Source organism: Odontesthes bonariensis, chromosome 22 (assembly GCF_027942865.1).
Source record: "Odontesthes bonariensis isolate fOdoBon6 chromosome 22, fOdoBon6.hap1, whole genome shotgun sequence".
In the NCBI taxonomy this organism is placed as follows: Eukaryota; Metazoa; Chordata; class Actinopteri; order Atheriniformes; family Atherinopsidae; genus Odontesthes; species Odontesthes bonariensis.
The window spans coordinates 13,630,118-13,650,918 of NC_134527.1; the positions used below are offsets into that span (position 1 = coordinate 13,630,118).

The following is a 20,801-nucleotide window of genomic DNA, read 5'->3' on the forward strand; positions in this document are numbered from 1 at the left end:
CTAACCACTGAGCCCCATTTGAGTTAAATATAAATCTGTAATGGAACGACATCTGCTAAATGAAGCAGAGCGACTTGTGCTTCTTTATATCGCTGAAATGCCAAGGAATATGAGGGAGTATACATCTAAAACACAAAACAGGATCCTAAAATTTCGCTTCGATACAGTGTTAAATGCGACAGCCATCGTCAAACATTATACCAGCCTGACCAGTTTAAGTTTCAATGTTTATTCAGGGAGCTTTCAAATCCTTCTTAGATGGCAGAAGTGAAATTGAGGAAACGTAAATCTCCCGCTGATGAACAGGAACAAGATAAGAAGAATTGTATAACAAACAATCAGCATGTGTAAAATCTTTATTATGTGCACAGAACTGTTTGTCAGGGGTTCAGTGAAACACAAGCTGTGTGAGTGGTCCCTTCCTAACACCGACACCCACCGAGGAGGGCAACTTTAGTTTGACCCTGAACAGTGACAAGAGGCACCACTACATCTGCACGACATTTACACCAGAAAGATGTCACCCCCCCCCACCCCGTCCCCCCCATTAAAACATTAGCCCAGAAGAACAGGAACAAAAATGTCTAGAAGGATTTCTTCCACCTTCATAAATCTGATGAAAGTCACTGAGCAAAGTCGTGGGAAAAAAACAGTTCAACAGCTATTTGTTCAAAAAGAGAAGAAAAAAAAAAATCCAGCTTGACTATTGTTCTACCAGGTGGTGAATGGAATGTACGACAGGAGAAAAATCAATGTAAAAGCAGTGCATGAAACCACACACAATTCATATTTGGCAACACAAAAAGAACAATGGAAATACTGATGCTACATACAGTTTTTGAGCAGTAGGTACAAACTTCACATAAGAATGTTTTTACCACAATTTGAATAGAAAAAAAAAAAACAAAAAAAAAAACAATTAAGACTTCCTTCAACAAAAATGTCTTTCTCTATTGTGTACATGAGCTGCAAGAGTTTTTCTTTTTCCATGTGTGTTTGTGTGTATATATATATATATATATATATATATATATATAGGTGTGTGTGTGTGTGTGTGTCTGGGCAGAGTGTGAAACAGGGCGCTTGATCAGCAAAATTAAAGTTCATCTTGGAATGTGGGCTTGGTCTCATCGCAGGGACAACGCCAAGCTCAGTAAAGCCGAATCTTAAGAATTTGGCCACGGCTGACCCCATCCAGTCGGTTCTCTCCTGAACAACCAAATGGTCCTGGAAAGGCTCTTTATCTTACATGGCAACCTTGGCAACCTGCTCTTCCAGTCTGGCGATCCGACGGTCTTGAAGGATAACACGGTCCCTGAGTGACTTGAACTCTCGGAGCACCTCTTCCAGTTTGTCTTCCATTTTCTGGTGAAAAACAAGACGGAAAGTAAGCCTCACAAAAGTCCTTTTTAATGCTCAAGACTTACAGAACTAGGTTAAAAAGGTTCTGTGAGATGTCTGTAACTGAAAAACAATTTGTGTTCCTAATCCTGGCAAAGCGAGAGAGGATCAGACAGGCAATGAGGTCCTGTAGCTGTACACATTTTCCCTTCCTGCTGCTCTGAATTGTGACCCAAATACCGGAGGATGTGCTGATCCATAACTTTTCTTGAAGTGCTCCAACAAAAATAATTGCAGTGAACAGAGGAAAAGTCAACAAAAAAGTGTGCAAGCTTGGAAAGTCAACCTTAGAATACTACAGAATAGTTCTGCTAAGAGGAAACCCTAAAAATCAGCTTTATTAAAGACTAAAAGATGTACATTTGAGAAAAAAAACAGTTTAAATAAAATAAGACATGTTTCTGAAACACTTCTGTTCAATTACTCACCACTGAGGACTGTGGAGAAGTGTGCTTCTGGATGGTCGAGATGTTTTCTGCTTTTGTGGCTGGCTTGCTCTCAAGGATGTTTGTTTTGACCACTTTCAGGTCCCGGTTCTTTGCGGAGACGTAGCCGTGTTTGAGTGAGATCAGGATCGGGCCTCCGTTCTTGCCAGCGAACCACTCCTCTGCTTCCAGGGCCGGATCAGGGCCAGCTGTGTCTGGATACAGATCGTCCTGGAACAGATCCGACTGGGCAGAAGAGACAGGAAATGAGAGGATGGGAAGACAGATGCAAACGCTGAGTTGCGGACACGGGGAAAAAAACACACGGCATACAGAGAAGCAATAAAAAGAAAAACATGATGATATAAACAGGCCTACCTTGCGTGGGACCGTCATGATGATTGGTTCGCATTTTCTCTCATGCAATTTGTAAAACCTGTAGAGATAATTGAAGTAAGATCTAAGAAAAAAAGCAAGAGTAGTTCATATCTTACTGACAAATCAGGCAAAGACTGAGTTGTTTGGCCACGATGTTTGGAAGAGTAAAGATGAGGCATTCAACTAAAAGGCATGGTCATACCAGTGGAACTGCGATACTGCACACAGTGGATGGAGTAGTGAAGGAGGAGGACTACCTGCTTTGTCATAATCTCAAATAATCAGGAAATTTGTTGGTCACACATTTTGGTGTTCAAACCCCATATTCAGCCTAAACATGCACTAAAGGTGGTTTTGGAAATGATAATGCAGGCTGATGTTTAGGTTTTGGAATGGAGTTCTCAAACTCCTGACATCAGATTGATCTAAAATGGATTAATTATGATTAAACGTCGGATTCACGCCAGGAAACCAACAAATTTTCAATGAACTTTTTCCTTCCTATCGAAAAATGAACGACGCGCGACCATTCGCTCCTGAAAATGAGCAATTCGTGGAGCGTCTAGTTATTGAAACATATTTTGATAATCCAACACTGCCTCAGTACCTTGCGATTTCACATTTGTTGACATCCAGACCTCTCTTGGGCATGTACCCCATGCCTCTCTGCGGCTCCTTTGTGGAAAAGGTGTTGAGGTAGTGAACAAACGGGGCCTCGTCAGTGATCTCAAAGTACCGAATGCTGCTGTCGCCCTGAGGACAGAGTCACAGCAAAAAATCGTTTGAAAAGTGGACTAACAAAGCTTATTCATCCATCTATTTATCTTTTTATGATAAACTGACTTGCCTTTCCACACAGGTAGACTATTTTGGTGTCGGGGTCGTAGAAGGGCAGCAGAACTCCATTACTGGTGTCCATCTCTTGAACACATATTGGCTCATCCATGTTGTCCTGCACAGAAAACACAAAATTCTAATTTTCAAATGAGGTTAAGAGGAACTTTGAGCGGCATAATTTAGGATTGTAAAGAACAAGGCTAAACCAAACTCTGTCATTACATATGTGAAGTCTCTGGCTAATTGTTACACTTGGGATCTGACTCCCCCAACTGGACACACAAGATGTTACAGCCTCAGTGCACAGACAGAGAAAATTTGCCGACGTGGTTAAAACGGGCAAAGAAATAAACCTAATGCAACATCAGAAAATAAAGCTGATGGAGACTATATTTTGACTTATGTCATGAGTAGAAAGTTGTAAGGAGTAAGATTCTGCAGTGTCAGCTTAAGACAACAGTGACCCGATCCAAATGCTCACACAGTCTTTCAGACCTTTGGTGGTTTGCAATAAATCCTTAAGGGCCGAGGGGTTTCCCCCACTGTTAAATCATCAAGATTTGGTCTCGCATTTTAAGCTGTTTTACACACAAATTCCATTTGTCTTCATTTCTGCAGACTTCACCAGAGGGAAATACCCACAACTCGTAGCGTTGTGATGTTAAACATGAGGTTATCTGGGAAAGCCCAAGTGGAAGAACAACCAAGCTGTGCATTACAATAAAAATGATGCTTACATGCAAGTTTAGACACACAGTTTAGTGTCCGTTTGTCCAACAGAATGATGGCGTGACGATGAATTCCTAATGTGCTTTCATCGCATCTGACCTTTGCTACTTTGTTTCAACAAAGCGCAACTAGGAAACATTCTTCAAGGTAACGTGATATGTCACAAAGTGCTGCGCCATTCCTATTTATACCATTCGGAGTTCTTTGCAGCCTCTCACACTCAATCACTTACCAGGTGACACAATTTAAGTGTGCGAGGCTTTAGTGATTAGGGTGGAGATTGGGATTTGGCCAGTGTGCATGTGATCTATCAGTGTGTTAAAGATTAAATGAGATTGACAGCAGCTACATACAGATTTCCACAGGCCTAGCTGGCGCTCGCTCATGCGGCTGAATCCAGTGGTGAAAATGTTTCCATCCGCTAAAAAGATCGCTCGCATTGGTCGAGCTCCCTCGTGAGCTTTGTCCTTCTCCTAAAAACAGAAACACACTTGTCAGACTGTGCTGCTATGACTGTAGGCTTCATCAGCATCACGCTGTGTGGTTGTGGTAGACTTGATACCACATGTGAAGCACTCTAGGAGCGAACCTCTTAGAGATTCCACTTACGGCCACAATCTTCTTTTTACGGGGGTCGATGACGCGGACCTTCTTGTCCTTGCAGGCGGTGCACAGCAGGCTGCCATTGCGACTCCAGCTGACACTAAAGATAACATCAGGGTGCATGTCCTCCAGGTTGATCATGGCCTGTCCCGTGCCCACATTCCAGATGATGATCTGGTTGTCACACCCTAAAATGGAAACGCAGAGTCTAAGTGCACACCCCTCTCTGTCTGGGTTTATTTTTGGGGCTTTACATCACACAAAGCAATGCAACAGAAGGCATTCGCAGAATTGGTCCAGTTTTGAGATCAGCTGTGTGTGCAGTGAACAAAGTGCAGAACAAATATTTTTAACAGAAGGCGGTATTTCAGATTCGTAAAATAAGGCTTCAGTTAAAGGTTACCCGCGCTGAGGAGGACATTGCGAGCAGTGGGGTGCCAGGACACAATGCCGACCCTTTTAGAGTGGCCCTCTAACACGACCACAGGCTCTGACAGCGAGGTCTCAAGTCCGTTCTCAGGTATCTGCCACACCTATGTCAGTCAGGCAAAAATGAAGAAACAGAAACAGATCAGCCAATTAACATACTTTTAAGAGAACCAAAGACATCAAACCAAAGATAAACACGAGAAGTGCACATATTATGAAAAGGGGGATTCTGACATGGCACTTTATCCTCAAGATGAACCAAACATATACTAGAATCAACAAATGTGTCTCAGTTTTTTATCCACCCTTATATTCATCATATCCATTCAAAATGATCATCAATTACACCAGTACTGTGATCCAATTCATCGTATAATTTGAATCATGCCACAAAACATTTTTAAGAAAACATCAGAACATTGTATTTATCATGAGCTCCCCACATTTTCTGTTTTACTTCCTACAGTAAACAAAGCTGTAAAGTCAGAGGTTAGGGGCCAGCACTTTGCTGGGTATCGAAGCGTTCAAAACTGTTTAAAAAACACACCCCTCGTAAACAGGGAGAGACTCAAAGCTCATGTGATCATGTAGAGATGAATTGTGTCCTTACCATGACCGTGCAGTCCTCGGAGCCGCTAGCAATGACATGATCATTATGAGGACACCAGTCGATGTCCAACACCGGGCCCGTGTGACCGCACACTGTTGGGTAAACCTTGTCTATACGGCCAGTCTGGGAGACAGAAGACACGCTTGTCACAAACAGGACGAGGAGAGTGAGCTGAAGCGGAGCAATAAACCAGCTGACATTTGTTAAAGGGATATGGTTATTTGTCAGCATGCAAAAATTATATAATACTTTCTGATATCAAGAATTGCCTTGTGATTGCCGGCGTAGAGAAGAGTAGAGGGGACAGGAGACCGGTTTCATGCTGTGGCCTGTTATAACTCTAGATTATTTGATAAACAACATTTTCCACAACAATTAACATATCCCATGTGGATGGGTATCTGCAATGTCCATCTGACAAAGTTACAGCAGTTACTGCAGAGGCAGGACATCATGCAGGAAACATAATCTAATTAACCCAGTGGCCTAAAATGATGTCAGAGTACCCACTCTCCCTGTGTGGATCATGTGTTCAATGAAGTAACTGTAACATTATATACAAAGGATGCCTTTACTATCAGGCTAATTCAGAGATTGATTATGGATGGTTTAAGCAGATATGAGCCTAAGGGAACCGCAGATTTAGCAGTGCGCCACAGCAGGCCTGCAGAATTGATTCACCACATGTTCCGAATGCTATGATGTGATATGATGCAGCACACTGTTACAGCCCTCGGGCCTCTGGATATACTCTACATCTAAAGCTAAACGCTAACTTTGTAAGAGATATTTAGAGCGTGATTTCCGCCTTACATTTACCAGTTAGTGCCAAAAAAACAAAGCATGGCTAAAGCTGATTACCAAAGTTTATCCAGAGCACTCGCTGAGTGTGTGCATCAAATTCCAAAGCAGCCCATGCAGTAAGTATGATGCCTTTACACTTAAAAAACAACAAACGTGAACCCTCGGGTGGTGAGAGAGTCACAACGATACAGTCTCTGGGGGCAGTTAGTGTCTGCACAGGGTTTCAAAGCAGTTCATCTCAAATCTGACAATAACAAAGGACTGAATGACACTCAGCATTGTTCAGTGCAGAGTGTGTTGGTCCATTCAAAGCTCATTAAAGCTTATAGATGCAGGCAGATAGCTTTGTGTGTTAGTCCGCATTGGAGAAGCTCAGTTTTGTAAGATTTTGGTGGGACTGATGCATTGACATGCGTTTCAAAAGTCTGGTTTCAGTCAGACTAACAGATTAATTAATAAAAAAAATGTTCCTAGTTTAGCCATGTAATCATGACTACTGCTGTGTCTAGAAGCATGTTTCTATCATGGTTAGAGATTTAAATAAAGGGGGAGAATACGTAAAAGGAGAATCTCATTCAGATCATCTTTTAAAGGGCAAAAAAAGGGCATTGGCCTGACCATTGGCTCCACCAGACTGCCCAAGATAACGACTGTAAGTGTTTAATGAGCAGATGAGCATATTCTCTGGCACCAGGCTGACTAATTTTCCACTTTGCTTTCTTGAGGCTACCGTGAGTAAAAAAAACTACTGAAGGTCTATTCACAAAGTACCCACATATGTTTCACACCTTTTGTTCAGAAGCTGTTCCCATCGGCTGCAGTGTTGCTAGCTGCCTTGGCGGCCAAAAGCAGTTCTGAGTATTAACTTCAGCTTGTATACTGATGTGAACGGCAATAAAAGTTGTAAATAGTTTAGTTAAAAATAAAGAGGGCACAGCCCGAGCCACACCTTGTATCGCAATGGCACAGAGCAGGTGTGGGTCGTTTACGACCGCGGCAAAACAGAGAACCTTGTTTTGTTTTTTTCCTCAAACATTATTTTTTATTGAATAACACCGCCGCAGAAAAATACATGTTCGAGTTGTTACAGTTTTTTTTTTTCCATTCTGCTAGATCATAAAACAAAGACAACAATGACAACATAAAAGAAACAGTTCTCACAGTTCTTGGCCCTGGTGCACAGGTTGATGAACTTTAAGAGTTTTCCACCCTCACCTAATCCCGTTCCTCACCCACCACTCGCAGCCACGGTGCCCACCGGTCTGTAAATTGAGTATTTTGGAGTGTTTAGTCAGATAGCTTCTTATCTGAAGATACCTATAAAAATTTGATCGTGGCAGACTGAATTCATCAACCAACTGTTCAAATGTTTTTAATTCCTGTTCCCTAATGAGCTGGTGAATAAAATTTAGGTTCAGATGTCCCCATCTTTTGTATCCCCCATCCAATTTCAGAGGCATAAACCCTTTTAAATGAGCAACACTTGACAGAGCCGATATATTACTAGGGAGGCGGAAAGTCTTTTGCACTTCTCTCCACGGTGCCAGAGTGGCTTTTGACCATCTGCCCAGGGTCTCTTCAAGAGCTTTATTTACAGTGAATGGGACACTTGATAAAGGCATCAGAGTACAGAGTGACTACCTTGTTTTTAAAGAATGCCGCTTTCAGTCATATTTTGAGGACAGAACATTGGTTCAGAGACAATTCAACTGGAGTTTCAACGGATTTTTCTGAATATAGTCAACAATTTTGGAATACTTCATGCGATATTGTTCCTCAAAGTTCTTCTTCGCCGAAGCGATCAAATATCTTCATCTCCTAATGATAAGAAAAGTGCATATGAAAACACCTCACCTTGTGTAGAGGAAGAACGAGAAAAGCCCCTCCTCCGCTCGCATCTATGATGATGGCAACAAACTTGGGGTTGACAGCACAGAAGGAGCTGTCCCATGTTACCCTGGACACCCGGATGTCATCGTAGCACTGGTCGTTCCTCACGGCCTGACCAAACACATGACGAAACTTGCTCTGTCGCACAACTCGCCGCAACATATCTGCAGAGGGAAACAGGACTGCACTGAGTCACAACGTGTTGCCAAAAAAAAAAAAAAAAAAAAAGAGACAAAGACGTTTCAGGAAAAAAAGGTACAAGTACGGGGCAAAAGTGGCATCTTAGTCCACAGACATCTGAAAAAGCCTTGAGATTTCATCGCCAGCGAAGCTTGTCCATCTGAGATCATGTTTATTAGCTGTGACTGAGTTTGTTTCTGTGCGTGCAAAGGGAACAAGTCAGCTCTGTCCGTCTGTTGAAGATTTGAAGCAAACTGCACGTGGGGCAAATTTCTTTTCCATCTGTGTTTGACTTCATATGTCAGTGGAATTTTCAGGACTTGTGTGAGAACAGGAGGAATAAACCACACTTCTGTGAAGGGGTGTTGGCTGAACTCAGGATGGTTTTAGCTAATTTTGCCCATTTCTCTTTGAATATGATTAAAATCAGTAAATCAGACTTGTGCCAAGTGGGGTAGGTTAACCCCCTCCATCTATTTCGATGCGATTCAAATTCCAAACATGGACAATAGGGTATATTTTAGGGTCCCTTGATTAGAATGTGGGGATGGAGGCTCAGAGCTGTCATAACGGATGTTATATTTTTAAACTGCTGCATCAGCTCCTGTGAACACACCACAGATGGCCTGTTAGTGCTGCAGGATTCTGGTAACGATCTCAGTTGTTGATCCACATTCAGTGCTCGCATTTTTGGTTTTCTTCCGTCTCATTTCTGCTCTCAGAACTTCGAGGGGCGACCGTTCCCGCAGCAGATTCCACTGTTGTCATTTTGACGCTTACGCCTGATTTGAAGTCAGAGCAGTGAAACTCATCAAAAAAAAAACTCTTTGATAGCGTCTTAACATTTCAGTGCCCATGTGGAAAAATACAGAGTTCCAGAGAAATAATTAAGCTGCCAGTCTGAAGCTAAATGCGGTGCGGTTACTCAATCTGCATGTTTCAGTCATGCACAGGTTTGTCATCACAGACCACCTGCTTCTTACATTCAGATTTTCAACAAAGAAACGCTGACTCACCGTCTCTGGGACGTAATATACACTCATAGATTTCCCCCAAAATCCTCCTCTACACACCTCTGGAGCATAATTCAGAAGACGACAGCGAGCTTACCTGCACGTGTACCATCAACATGTAGATGTTATTTAAAGCTGTCATTTAACAAAAGAAGAAAAGAAGCTGTGTTGCTCAAAAATTCAATATCGATTTTGATAAACTCCTGTATTTGTTGGTCTCCTGTGTGTGTTAAAGCTCTTGCATATACATTATACACCCACGTACGTGTCGGTTATTTGGTCTACTTGGACTTTATCTCAGGACTGTGTGGGTTTTGTACTGGCTGACACTCTCCTCTTGTTTTGACACACAAGACTTAATTTTTTTGTTGTTTTATTTCAATGCATTTATGTAACAGTGTTATGATTCTTACATGTTTACTGTTCAGACTACGGAGTCCAGCAAGTGTTCACGCAGCTTTAGTGCACTCACTTACATAACACCCAAAATCTAACCCTAACCCACATTACAGACATCTCAGTGCATAATCAGAAAACATTTTCTTTTGCTTTCTTCTGAAGTCCTGGTTGATGACGATACCTCCCTTCACAAATGGCTTTACTTGCAGCAATTAAAAAGCGCGGACATCTGTAACTATCGTTATCACCTAAGGCTAATATGTGAGAGAAATAACACAAGACTCCTCTTGAATATAAATGCAAGGTCTGGACATCCATGAGACAATATTCAGAGCAGACCAGGACATCCTGTCCACCATGCAACAGCAGTGATCTTAATTTACTCAAATACTCATATGACAGGATGAGCTGCTTCAGCTCTGCAGAAGTTATTCCCCATTATACACGACTAATGAAACCCTCACCTATTCACCACCCCGACACACAGTCATCACCAAGCACCACGACGGTGACCACAGTGCTGAGCTATGTTGCACATGTGTACAAATGCATGCGTGTATGCAGATGCAAGTTCATGATCATTATGCGTCAGAAATTGTTTTGTCATCAAATTTTGCGTTTAAAGTTAGTCGGTGTGTGTCTCCCATTGAATATTTATATCTCTTTGCCGTCCTTTTGTCTCATTTTGCATCTACTGCCATGATTATGTCACTTTGTGGTATCTATTTAATGTTGTTTCGTATCACATCTCCTATTGTGTCTCATTGGGGTCATTTTGCATTTCTTTAATGTTTGTTTATGTAAATCTCTTAATGTTTGCTATCCCACATTTTTGTTATATTTGTACCCGTTTATTATAGTTTGCACATTATTTTGGCCTCAGACTGACCTTAGTCCAACATTTAATTATTTTTCCAACTCTGTGGTTTTACTTTGTGTATAAAATCTAGAAATATGATCATTTTTCATAATCTTTTGTAGCCATTCTTTGTCTCCGTGGTCATTTTGTCTCACATTTTGGACTTATAGCATGTCCTTGTAGTCATTTTTTAGCCTCTTTATGTACCGTACTTACTTTTTGAAAACACATTTTAGGGAAAACAAGAGCCCCCCACCCAGACTTATTTGGATATTAACATGCACAGGCCCGGGCAGGGTCCACGAGTAGGGGGAAAGAGTCCCTAATCTCAAGTAAAGTGCAGTCCGAAAACCCTCAAGGGGCCTTATACTTCTCCGTCGTGACAATTACGAATTAATGAGTCCGTGCAAGCACTACCACTTCAAACTATGCCTTAGCTAAATATAATACCAGCGTGTTAAATGTTTGAATTTTACAGGCTGAATATACCAACGGTTAGTGTTCAACGGAGGCTCAGTGCACTGCTCTACCGCTAAACAATGGTTGCCTGCTAACGTTAGCTGAGAAAACAATGTTAAAACAACGAGCTCGCTCCAAACGAAAAATCCCAAAACCTGGGGCAAAGTTGTGATTTTAAACCATCTGGCCGGCACCAAACGAGATAATTGTTGCTCTAAAACTAACGCTACAAGCTTTAAGTGCTAGCTAAAGTTAGCTACGCTTGCGAACGTTACAGTAACCAAACACCGGTGGTGGAGATGTCCGTTTTTTTTTTTTATGGTGAGCACGCTCCAGATGTGGCTATCTTTAAAAAGACTTGACCGCACGGTCGGTTAAACGTTAACAGTCGTTAAACAAAGAGGTAGGACAGTTTAGATGGAATTTAATGTTATAGGAAGGAGGAACACGGGGAAGGTTCCGCTACACTGCGAGTGTAGCTGGCAGCTGTGCCGGGGCTGGTCCCGTCAGCAGCGGCGGACACGAGCAGGGAGGAGGCAAAAGATGGAGGGGCGGATTTTCTTTCAAATATTTTACAAGTGGACACAGAAACGTCCACTTACGAAATGTAAGCCTTTGCAGATTGTAGCCTTGCCTAATGTGATGCCTTGCAGAGTGTTTTGCATCCAAGCTGCTGATGAGTTAGCACGATGCTAACTGTTAGCTGCGGTGGACCGCTGCCAGCTGACGCAAGTGCAGATATTTCCACCCAAGGTTTTTGGCTGCTCCCATTCTCAAACCCATTCAGCGAGCTTACATGGATGCTGCACAACCCGACAGATCAAAATGCACAACGCAAAGACACCTTTCAGGCTTTCTTACCTCCTAAATCTATGCAAGATTTTCCTACGCAAGGGGGTATTCAATCTCAACACATGAATCTGGCAGTTTAGGCGCGCCCTTATCCTGCAGGACGTTGCTTTAGTATCCCTTGTCTCCACGAAAAAAAAAAAAAAAAAGTCCAGCCGCAATGACCTTATTCCCCCTCTCGACTGCTAATATGTGACCAAAGACAGTGCTTTAAATTGATCCCAGGATGCCAGTTCACAAACACCGCATGTACTGCCCGTTCCTCACCTGCGGAAGACTAGCAATACTCTTTTCGCATCCCGTTATCAAATTCTGAAGGATTCACTGATGACTGGCTACAGCACATGCGCAAACGAAAAGTCTGATTTCATTTTCTAGGATTCTGAATGGGGATGTATCTGCAGGAAAGCTTGTGCACATTGCTGTATCCCCGCATCTTTTGAAAGTTCCGTTGATTTATTCAAAGCTATGTAAAAATGTCGATTTCTCTACCGGCAGCATCTTTTGTGTGAGGGTCTCTCCCCTCCCCCTCTGTCCCATCTCACCACACTCAGCATGTCCTACCCCACCATAATAAAGAACCCCCCACCCTCCAATCCACGCCACCCTCAAAAGTAACTGAAGCACCAAATTATAAGGCAACTCCAAGTATTCAGCGGAATTACTGTTTCTTCCAGTTAGTTGGTGTTTGTACTCTAAAAACTGGAGTTTAGATTATTACAGTTTTACTAACTGTCCGCTGACACATTATCTACTCCTCGAACAACATAGCCCCCCCCCCCCCCCATCCTTTTCCTATTGTCTCTCAGGCCAGGGCATTTAGGCAATTTTGTCTCATTTTACTGTTTTCCATCTCTTTGACGTCACTTTGTGGCTCAATTTCGGATGTATGGCAAATTTGACCGTCTCTTGTCATTTTTGCCACTTTGTTCAACTTAAATGTAATTTTCGCATCTACTTGAGGTCTTTTGCATTTTCTGTCACATTTGGATAATCTTGTCTCGTTTCGGTTTGATTTAATCTCTTCTGTGACATATTTGGAACATATTATGTCTCATTTAGTTAATTATCTATGTCTTTGTAGCTACTCTGTATCTCTTTGCACCCATGTGGTCATCTCATGTCACATTAGGCCACTGTGCATGTCTTGGGCCTGTTTTGTGTGGTTGGTTGTACTGTTTATCTTCCACGGCATTTTCTCTGTGGTCATTGTGTGGTCTACTCTGCTTTTCATTCTGGTGGTTTTTAGACTCTTTTCAGAAATACACTTTTAATATAATGTCCGTGGAACATCACTCCACCCATGAAAACTAGCTGGCATTAACTGGCATGCTACACAAGAAGCATTTACTATCTTTCGCCAGAACCTTAAGGTCTAGAGTGAATGTATACGCTAACATTTATGAAAGTAGTTTGGCTTAAAGGACCACATGGCTACTGTGGTCACATGTTACACAACATGATGGATGCTGGAAAAGCACTTGGATCTTTGGCTGGTTTGGAATTTTGTTTTTAAAATTTTTGTGAGCCTTTCTGGGGAGACTTTTGGTCCATATTTTTAAAAAAATATTTTCTTAATATTTTGCTGAGTTTCAATGACATGGTGCTGCCTTTTTTGGTCATGGGTTGTATAAAGTTTCAGCTCCCTCTCAGCAATCTTCGAAGCTAATCTCATCTACTCCAAATTTTTAATCAGAACACCTTCCGTTGATACATTATTGTCTAAAAAAAAGCTATTGAGAATGTGCGTTGTATTTACTGCAAATTGATTCATGAAATATATTAAAAGGAATGATATTGTATTTTCGTCACTTGCTAGCTTCTATAAAGGGTGGGAAAAAAAAAATCATGGACAGCTTGCACAGGGGAACCATCACAGGGATTTTAATGTAGGCAAATATATTAACATTATTACTCACATTAACACTTAGGAGTGGATTAGATTCCCCTGTTCCAGACCCAAGATAGAATTAGGCTCGAGTCTACAATTCTGTTTCCAAAGTAGTTGGGGATCTTCACAAAATGTGCATGAAAAAACTGAACACAATAAATAATCAAGCATTAAACCCTACAGTTAATACAGTACAAATGTAACATGTTTCATATTGTGCTAAATATTTTCATTGTGGGACAGGACTTAATTGCTTGCAGGCCAGTTATAAACTCATTATTATAAGTAGCATCTGTTGCTCCCAAACCTTCATCATCTATCTATCCATCAAACCTTTACGTTTCTGCCTTGTGACAGGCTGAATGGCCCCTCTCCCCTCTAACCCAGAGGATACGGGGTGCAAAGATTTCCAAAAAATTATTTCAAATGTTGATTTGGCAGACCACAGGAAAGTTGTCCCCTTTCCCGCAGTCCATCGAAGATGAGCGTGGGCCAAAAGAGTGCGAGAGAGTTTTGGGATATTTCAAATATGAGATTTTTTGTTATTTGCATTTTGGATTTTTAACTTACGTTTGTGGATGCAGTCATGAACTGAGGAGGAGAAGTTTTTCTCAGCCCATACAGGTTTACAGTTACAACACAGTTTTCAAGTTTTAAAAAGCCATTCAACAACACTTCCTACCTTTATTACATATTTACAGAGATTTCTTGGGATTCGCTTCATTCCCTAACGATGTCATGTACCGCAGATGAGGAAACCACTCCATTTTTGCAATTTTGTGTCAAGAAATATTATTCTTTACTCCTTGATTTATTTCTTTACAGTCTTTAGAGAGGTGCGAACCTCTTCGTCTGTTTCAGAAATACCTCTCCGAGATGCTCCCTGTGTGCTCCAGTCCTGTTGTCAACTAACTTCTGCAGGCAGAGTTGTAGACTTTAATTTTATTCAGGAAAAATACATCAGCTGATCTCAAGAATATACTTTTATTCTAAATAAAAAAGGGAAAATTTGGCAACAGGATCCCACTTTTATGTTAGCAAATGGATGCGTAATTATCCACCAGGCACTGAATAACATTAAAACTTTTGAAATATTTTGTGTATGCTTGGTGAATGTAAGGCCAATATTTGTCTCATTGCTTTCTATCTCCTGTGGTAGATATCATATCATAATATTCATTATAATTCATTATAATCACTAGTTTACCCAAAACACTGTCTTCCCACCATTTAGTACTAGACAGGTGGAAAAGTGTAAGATTATCTAACCTTTTTGTTCTGAAAAGAAAGGTTGTAAGACAAAATGATGAGCACAAAGGGACTAAATTGTCCTCAACGCTGAAGAAAATTGCTGTGAATTTTTTGTGGGTTTGTCTTGAGTGACCGTTGTGATATTGCTAATCCATTATCAAAGTCAAACTATTATGTGTAGAAATATTCTTGTAACAACTAGGATTTCGTAATCAGTATGTTGACAACCTTGACCTCACCATGACCATTGATGTTTTTGGGTGATCAAAGTAGTTTCTTGTACAATGCAGATTCTAAAACTAAGATATAAGTCTTTAACATCTTAGATTTACTGGCTCTTAAAGAAATGAACTAATGTGACACTGTGTACCCACCTTTCTTTGGAGGTGCTTGCACTTCCGCTGGTCTCTCCTTGGATTTTTTTGGGACATCAAAGGCGTTCTTCATTTGAGATACTTTCACAGTCGGGCTCTGTTCTGCCACTCGAACTTGAGGTTTGATCCCGTCAGGTTTGACCCGGTGTCTCTGCATTTGGTTCGCTTCTCTGATAATTTCCGCCACAGGCTTGAAGGAGCCCACCTCGCTGCCAGTTCCTGCATCTCTCTCATCTGTGTTGGGATCTGTTAAATTCTTTAGGTGACTGTAGTTACTAAGGCTGTCATTACTGACCTGCATGCGCACCGTTTCTGATAGAAGCTCTTTTTTGCCCCAAAAGGCAGGTTTTGAACTATGAGTTTCATCATCTGGTGTAATCTCAGGTACATGAAGAGTTTCTGTAGAAGGATAAAGATTTGCAGGTTTTTTTGTAACAGGAGGAGGCGACCATTTACGTCTGGATCGTCGATCGAGGAAGATTCTTCTTTGCGTCATGTCCAGGTTTTGAGTCTGCTCTTCTGGAGACAATTCTTCCATCTTGGCACAATATTCAAAATCAACCATATCACCGTAGCGGTCATCCATGTGCCCCAGCGAAAGATGCTCCCAAGGGCTGAGGTCAACTGACAGTCTACGAATGTTTGTCGGTGTGGTGTAGGTGCCCCTTTCATCCCACAGCAAGCACATATCCTGATTAGTTGAAGCACTGCGTGGAAGGTCTTTGTTAAAATGAAAAGTGTGCCTCCTCTTGACCTTTTCCTCTGAACGCTGATGATCTTTAACTCTTCTTTTCACATCAGTAGACATTAACTGTGCAGTTTTAAGCTTTATAAATGGGTTCTTAGGTTTTTTGGGAACAGGAGGAGGTGGACCCTTGACTTTGGGCTTTTCTGTTGGGGTGGATGTGGCATCTGGCCCGGTGGATGAACTGACTGAGCCTGCCACGGTTGCGTCTTTGTGAGGCAACAGATGAGTAATAGGTGGAGGTGTGACAACAGCAGTGAAGCAAACAAGCTCACTCTCCTTCTTTAAGCTTGCGACCTGTATATTTTCATCATAGCTATTGATCTGGGGATGACAAGGGATTAAGCCACTTTGTTCCAGTGTAAATGACAGATTGTCTTGTGGCTGTGTTATCGCAGAAGTAGGGCTCATTCCCTGCTGAGGTTGAGAGTTGGAGACTTTGTCCTTCTCCTGGCTGTTAACTTTCTTGGGACATGGTAAAAGACCGCCCGTGACTCCTGCTCTTGCCTTCTTAGTAACAGCTCCAGCAAACTTGTTCTGATGGCACCGATCCACTTGTTGTGGCTGTTGTATATTAAACCCTGAACTGTGGCTTTCCTCGCCCTGATTTTTAGATTGGCTTTCCGTTGATACAGATTCCTGCTTGGCAGCAAGATTTTGCTCCCTCTCTGCTATTCCTCTACCAGTTGTCTCACTGTGGTCAGCTCTAACATGACTTACCTCATTTAGCTGACACCTGCTCCCTGTCACTTCAGCCAAATGTTGACCCATTTCCTTCTCAAAACAGCCTGCGGGTGAAATCCTAGCACGTGCGCCAGCAGTGTCAGACTTTCCTCTGCTTTTCTTCTGGTTATCTTTCTCTTGAGGACTACCCCTGGAAGGTGGAGGCAGGTTGTCGTCATTGTCTTCCTCTACACCTCTTTTCCTGTGGCCAACAACAGAGCTGTTTTCTTCATCAGATGACATCCAAGTGCCATCCCTCTCCAGAACTACAAAGTCGTCCTCATTAGTGTGATTGAATGAGCTTGTTAGACCGCTGGTTTGAGTTTCAGGACCTAACCTGCTACGATCAGTTTCTGACATATTCTGATTCCCCTGTTCTTCCATAGCTGTAGTCCTAGTCCAGGCCACAGCCCTATTCTCAGAGCCTCGCTTTTTGTTAGAAGTTTCTCTTGTCTCCTTAGTGCTCGGGGCTGCTTTTGACTCCCTTACAGTTCGAGTGACTCCCTCCCTGTCGCCACCCACGTGCTCTCCTCTGGTGTTCAGAGGGTGCTCCTGCTGATCAAGAAGCCTGATTGGTTGCCCAGTTTGGGGGTCTGTACGTGCAGCACTGACTGTGAGCTCCCCTTGGTGCTCAGTGGCCAAGCTGCTGATTCTGATCCTGCTAATCCCACCAATACTCTGATGGGTCGCAAAACTGCCATCCTCCTGATGTTTGCTCTCATCATACTCCGAAGGCTCTGACTGATGTGTGTCTCCAGTTTGCTCGACCCCTTCTGAATTATCCAGTGACTCCTCATCTTTTTCCGACAGCTTGTCCAGCTTCTGTCCCATGGCTGTTATTCTGTCTGAAGATTTAAAAAAAGAAACACATAAATATACAGGAACAGAAGCGCTTTATCGGTGTGCCACAATGACATTATAAGGATGGGTGGCCTCCCCATCCCAATTAAATAAAATCACACAATGGGCTTTGCTGTCTACTTCTAACTACTTTGAATCTTTCTCCATTTTTTTGTTCAATTATTCCACACTGTTCACACTTGTCTTGCCAAGGCCTCACTATTTATCTCTCCCTATTCTGCCAGAAAGGAATGCTGTGGTGGCTATAATTAAAATGGGTCTGACTGCTGCCAGTGAGTCAAGAGGCCAAAAAGGAAACAAGATAAGTTAGATAAGAGGTCAGCTGCTAGGTGACAAGGTCAGACAAAATGGGCAGAGCAAGAATGATCTAATATCCACTTACAAATACATTCAATTTGAATTCAAAATCACTTTCATGTCTTTTGAAACCAAGTCTTGAATCGCATCAAAGCTTTGTTCTGTTTCATTTGTGAGTTTAATATGTCATTTTGCTCCAACATGCCCCTTCATCATACATCATGCACTCTCAATTACAGTTGGCTACAAGGCTTGTTTGTGCTGTGCGTGCCTCCCTTCAGCCTGTCTGAATGTTTATGATTGTTTTGGTGACGGCCTCTATAGAAAGGTCACCGGGAATACGTGATTCAAGTCACAAAGGCTTTGACTTACAAACTGAATTCTTTGTCCAGGGTTTGATGAGAGCAGTTTAACCACCGACATGATGAATGGTGTATGGGAGATTAATACAAAGGAAAAGAGCTCAACAGGCTTTACTGGCATGTGGCATGTGGGATGGGTATTCTTAGCTGACAAGCAAAGAACTGAATGTAAAGAAGTCGTCCAAAAGTACTGTATTGTTGTAAACAATTTCACAGAATAGACATGCCTGTTGCTATAATTCAGTTATTTCACCAAATTCATTGATTTATTTTTTTAAATTCAACCCTGACCCCTGTTTTAGATTTAAAAAAGCTAAAAAACACAGTCATGCTTCCGTCGCTAGCTGTTAAGACTATTGTGATGAACCTTTTAATGGATTCCCTCAAAGGTTTCCATGAATTGTTCAGTATACCAGACTATAAAGTAAAAAAAAAAAAAAACAAGCAGAAAATATGTTGTCACCCTGCAGCTAAAAACACTGATTCCTTTTAGGAATTGATTTTGAAAGTAAATAATATTTAGTCCACTGTTTTCTTCTATATGTTCAATGCAAAAATCAAAGATACATTTTTCCCAACTGAATTTAAAGTTGCCATAGATTGTTGTCACAATCATTGTTGTGATGTGTTGATAATATTTGCTTTTTCATCTTCACATACACCCTATAACACAGAGGTTACAGAGAGGATGTCCCTACTCAAAAAGCCCTGTCTGCACTGGCTGGTTGGTTCCTCTGGCCTGAGCAAACACTGATCTGCACCAGCTCTGCTAAAACTTGCAGGGCGATGGTTTTCATTGACGCAAAATGATCAAGTGCCCTGAACACAGCAAGAATCAACGACACTTTTTAGTTATCTTACGGGAAATGGCAAAATCTTATATAAAAAAACTTACAGGTATCTAAATCTTTGTCACTTTTCTCATCCTTTAAACCTGTGTGTATTTATTTGGTAATGGTATAGTTTAATTGTTATTTTGTGTTGTTTTGCTTTGCCAGGTTATATGCAGCACTTTTGCATGTTTGGAAGAATGAAAATTAGTGTTGGATATTCTTCTACTCAATTAATTATGATTTTAACGATAAAAAAGCCATTTTAGGGCTGGGAAGCATTGAGGCACTCCTCTTTTCTATCAAGCCTGTCTGCTTAACAAACATGTGCATCAGTTAGATTGTTACCATTGAAATTTGGCACCTGTTTACTCATAAATCATGGTTATAGTTCCGACATGGGTCACTCAAGTTGCATTAGGTATGTGAAAAATCTGTGGAGTAGCTTTATCAATTTAAAGTAATTGAAGGTTGATACGATCAGAAAATAAGGGGGCAGTTTATTCACTTAGTAAATCAGCTATAACAGCTGTTGAGAATCGTTGATGTTGGTGAAAAAAATGTAAACAAAACTAGTAAAATATCTAAAAAAAATGGACAAACAGTTCAAATTGTAATCCAGCTGTAATAATTGGTTCAAGTTAATGTCAGTGTCAGTGAGAGGGAGTCTACTTGACTGGAATGTGGGGGAATAATTTCTTCTCGAGTTATGGCCTTTCATCCTCAAATCAGCTGACATTGTTAAACAGCAGCTCCGGTTTTCTGGTGTGGTCAATAGTCCAATCAGTTCACAGATGGGTGTGCTTGCAGCTTCAGCGTATCTAACATGTTATTTTGAGATGGATGTGTTATAATAGCAGCGGTTGGAGGCATCTGTGGCATTGGACTGTGAAACCCCTCCCTCTCTCCCTGCTCAGTTCCCATTTGTGTATCTCTCATGCTTCCAATAGTTAGCAAACAGCTTATAAGAGACTTGTGACTAAGAGTACTCAAACTATTAGCTCTGTCTTAGGGTAGGTCTTGTGTTTGGAAAATATTATTTTTGTCGCAGTGTTAACACTCTACTCAAAGTAATGAGCCAAAATTCAAATAATCAGTACAACAAGGTGATATGCAGATGTGTAATCTAGCCGGACAGAAAAATTTACATAACAGCATGTAAAGACAAGACTTACAGCCATAAAAAGATAATAGTGTGCTGTTAACTTTAAGTTGGCACAATGTACAAACTCATAATAAGCCCTTTTTTCAGCTTCAATAATATATTTCAATGCAGATAACCACAGATGTGTTCAACATTAATACAGACTTGGCACTGCTTTACATCCCAAAAGAAGTTTCTTTTGTTGTTAAAGAATGTGGATTATGTAACCGGCCTTTTACATTTTCATCCTAGTCTGACCCAATAGCGTGTACAATTCCAATGATATCAGAGCACCTGACAGTCTGACAGACAACAGGATAGAAAAGAAAAGACTTACTGAAGCCGATGCGCTGCCTGCCCGTCGTCCAGCGGGACTTTGCTCTGTCTGGGAGATGTCTCCTTCAGCAGTCACCTGCTCTGTTATGTCAGACTGACTTCATTTGCCTAATTCAATAAGA

The 20,801-nt window shown here is 41.5% G+C and overlaps 1 protein-coding gene across 2 annotated transcripts; it reads right to left on the reverse strand.

Moving 5' to 3' along the window:
* Nucleotides 1–338: 338 nt before the first annotated feature.
* LOC142372309 (coronin-1C-A-like) lies at nucleotides 339–20,768 on the reverse strand. 2 transcript variants are annotated; one of them, XM_075455164.1, is made up of 12 exons: nucleotides 20,681–20,768; nucleotides 15,382–17,694; nucleotides 8,071–8,270; nucleotides 5,413–5,535; nucleotides 4,777–4,906; nucleotides 4,380–4,561; nucleotides 4,124–4,243; nucleotides 3,052–3,156; nucleotides 2,812–2,957; nucleotides 2,205–2,262; nucleotides 1,830–2,072; nucleotides 339–1,365 (listed from the first exon to the last, which is right to left on the reverse strand). In XM_075455164.1, exons 2-12 carry the CDS (start codon nucleotides 17,678–17,680, stop codon nucleotides 1,246–1,248), a joined length of 3,726 nt encoding a protein of 1,241 aa, XP_075311279.1. In that variant the 5' UTR covers nucleotides 17,681–17,694; nucleotides 20,681–20,768; the 3' UTR covers nucleotides 339–1,245. The 2 variants fall into 2 exon arrangements, with proteins under 2 accessions (XP_075311279.1, XP_075311280.1); XM_075455165.1 differs by lacking the exons at nucleotides 15,382–17,694; nucleotides 20,681–20,768 and adding an exon at nucleotides 11,878–12,174.
* Between the last annotated feature and the right edge of the window lie 33 nt (nucleotides 20,769–20,801).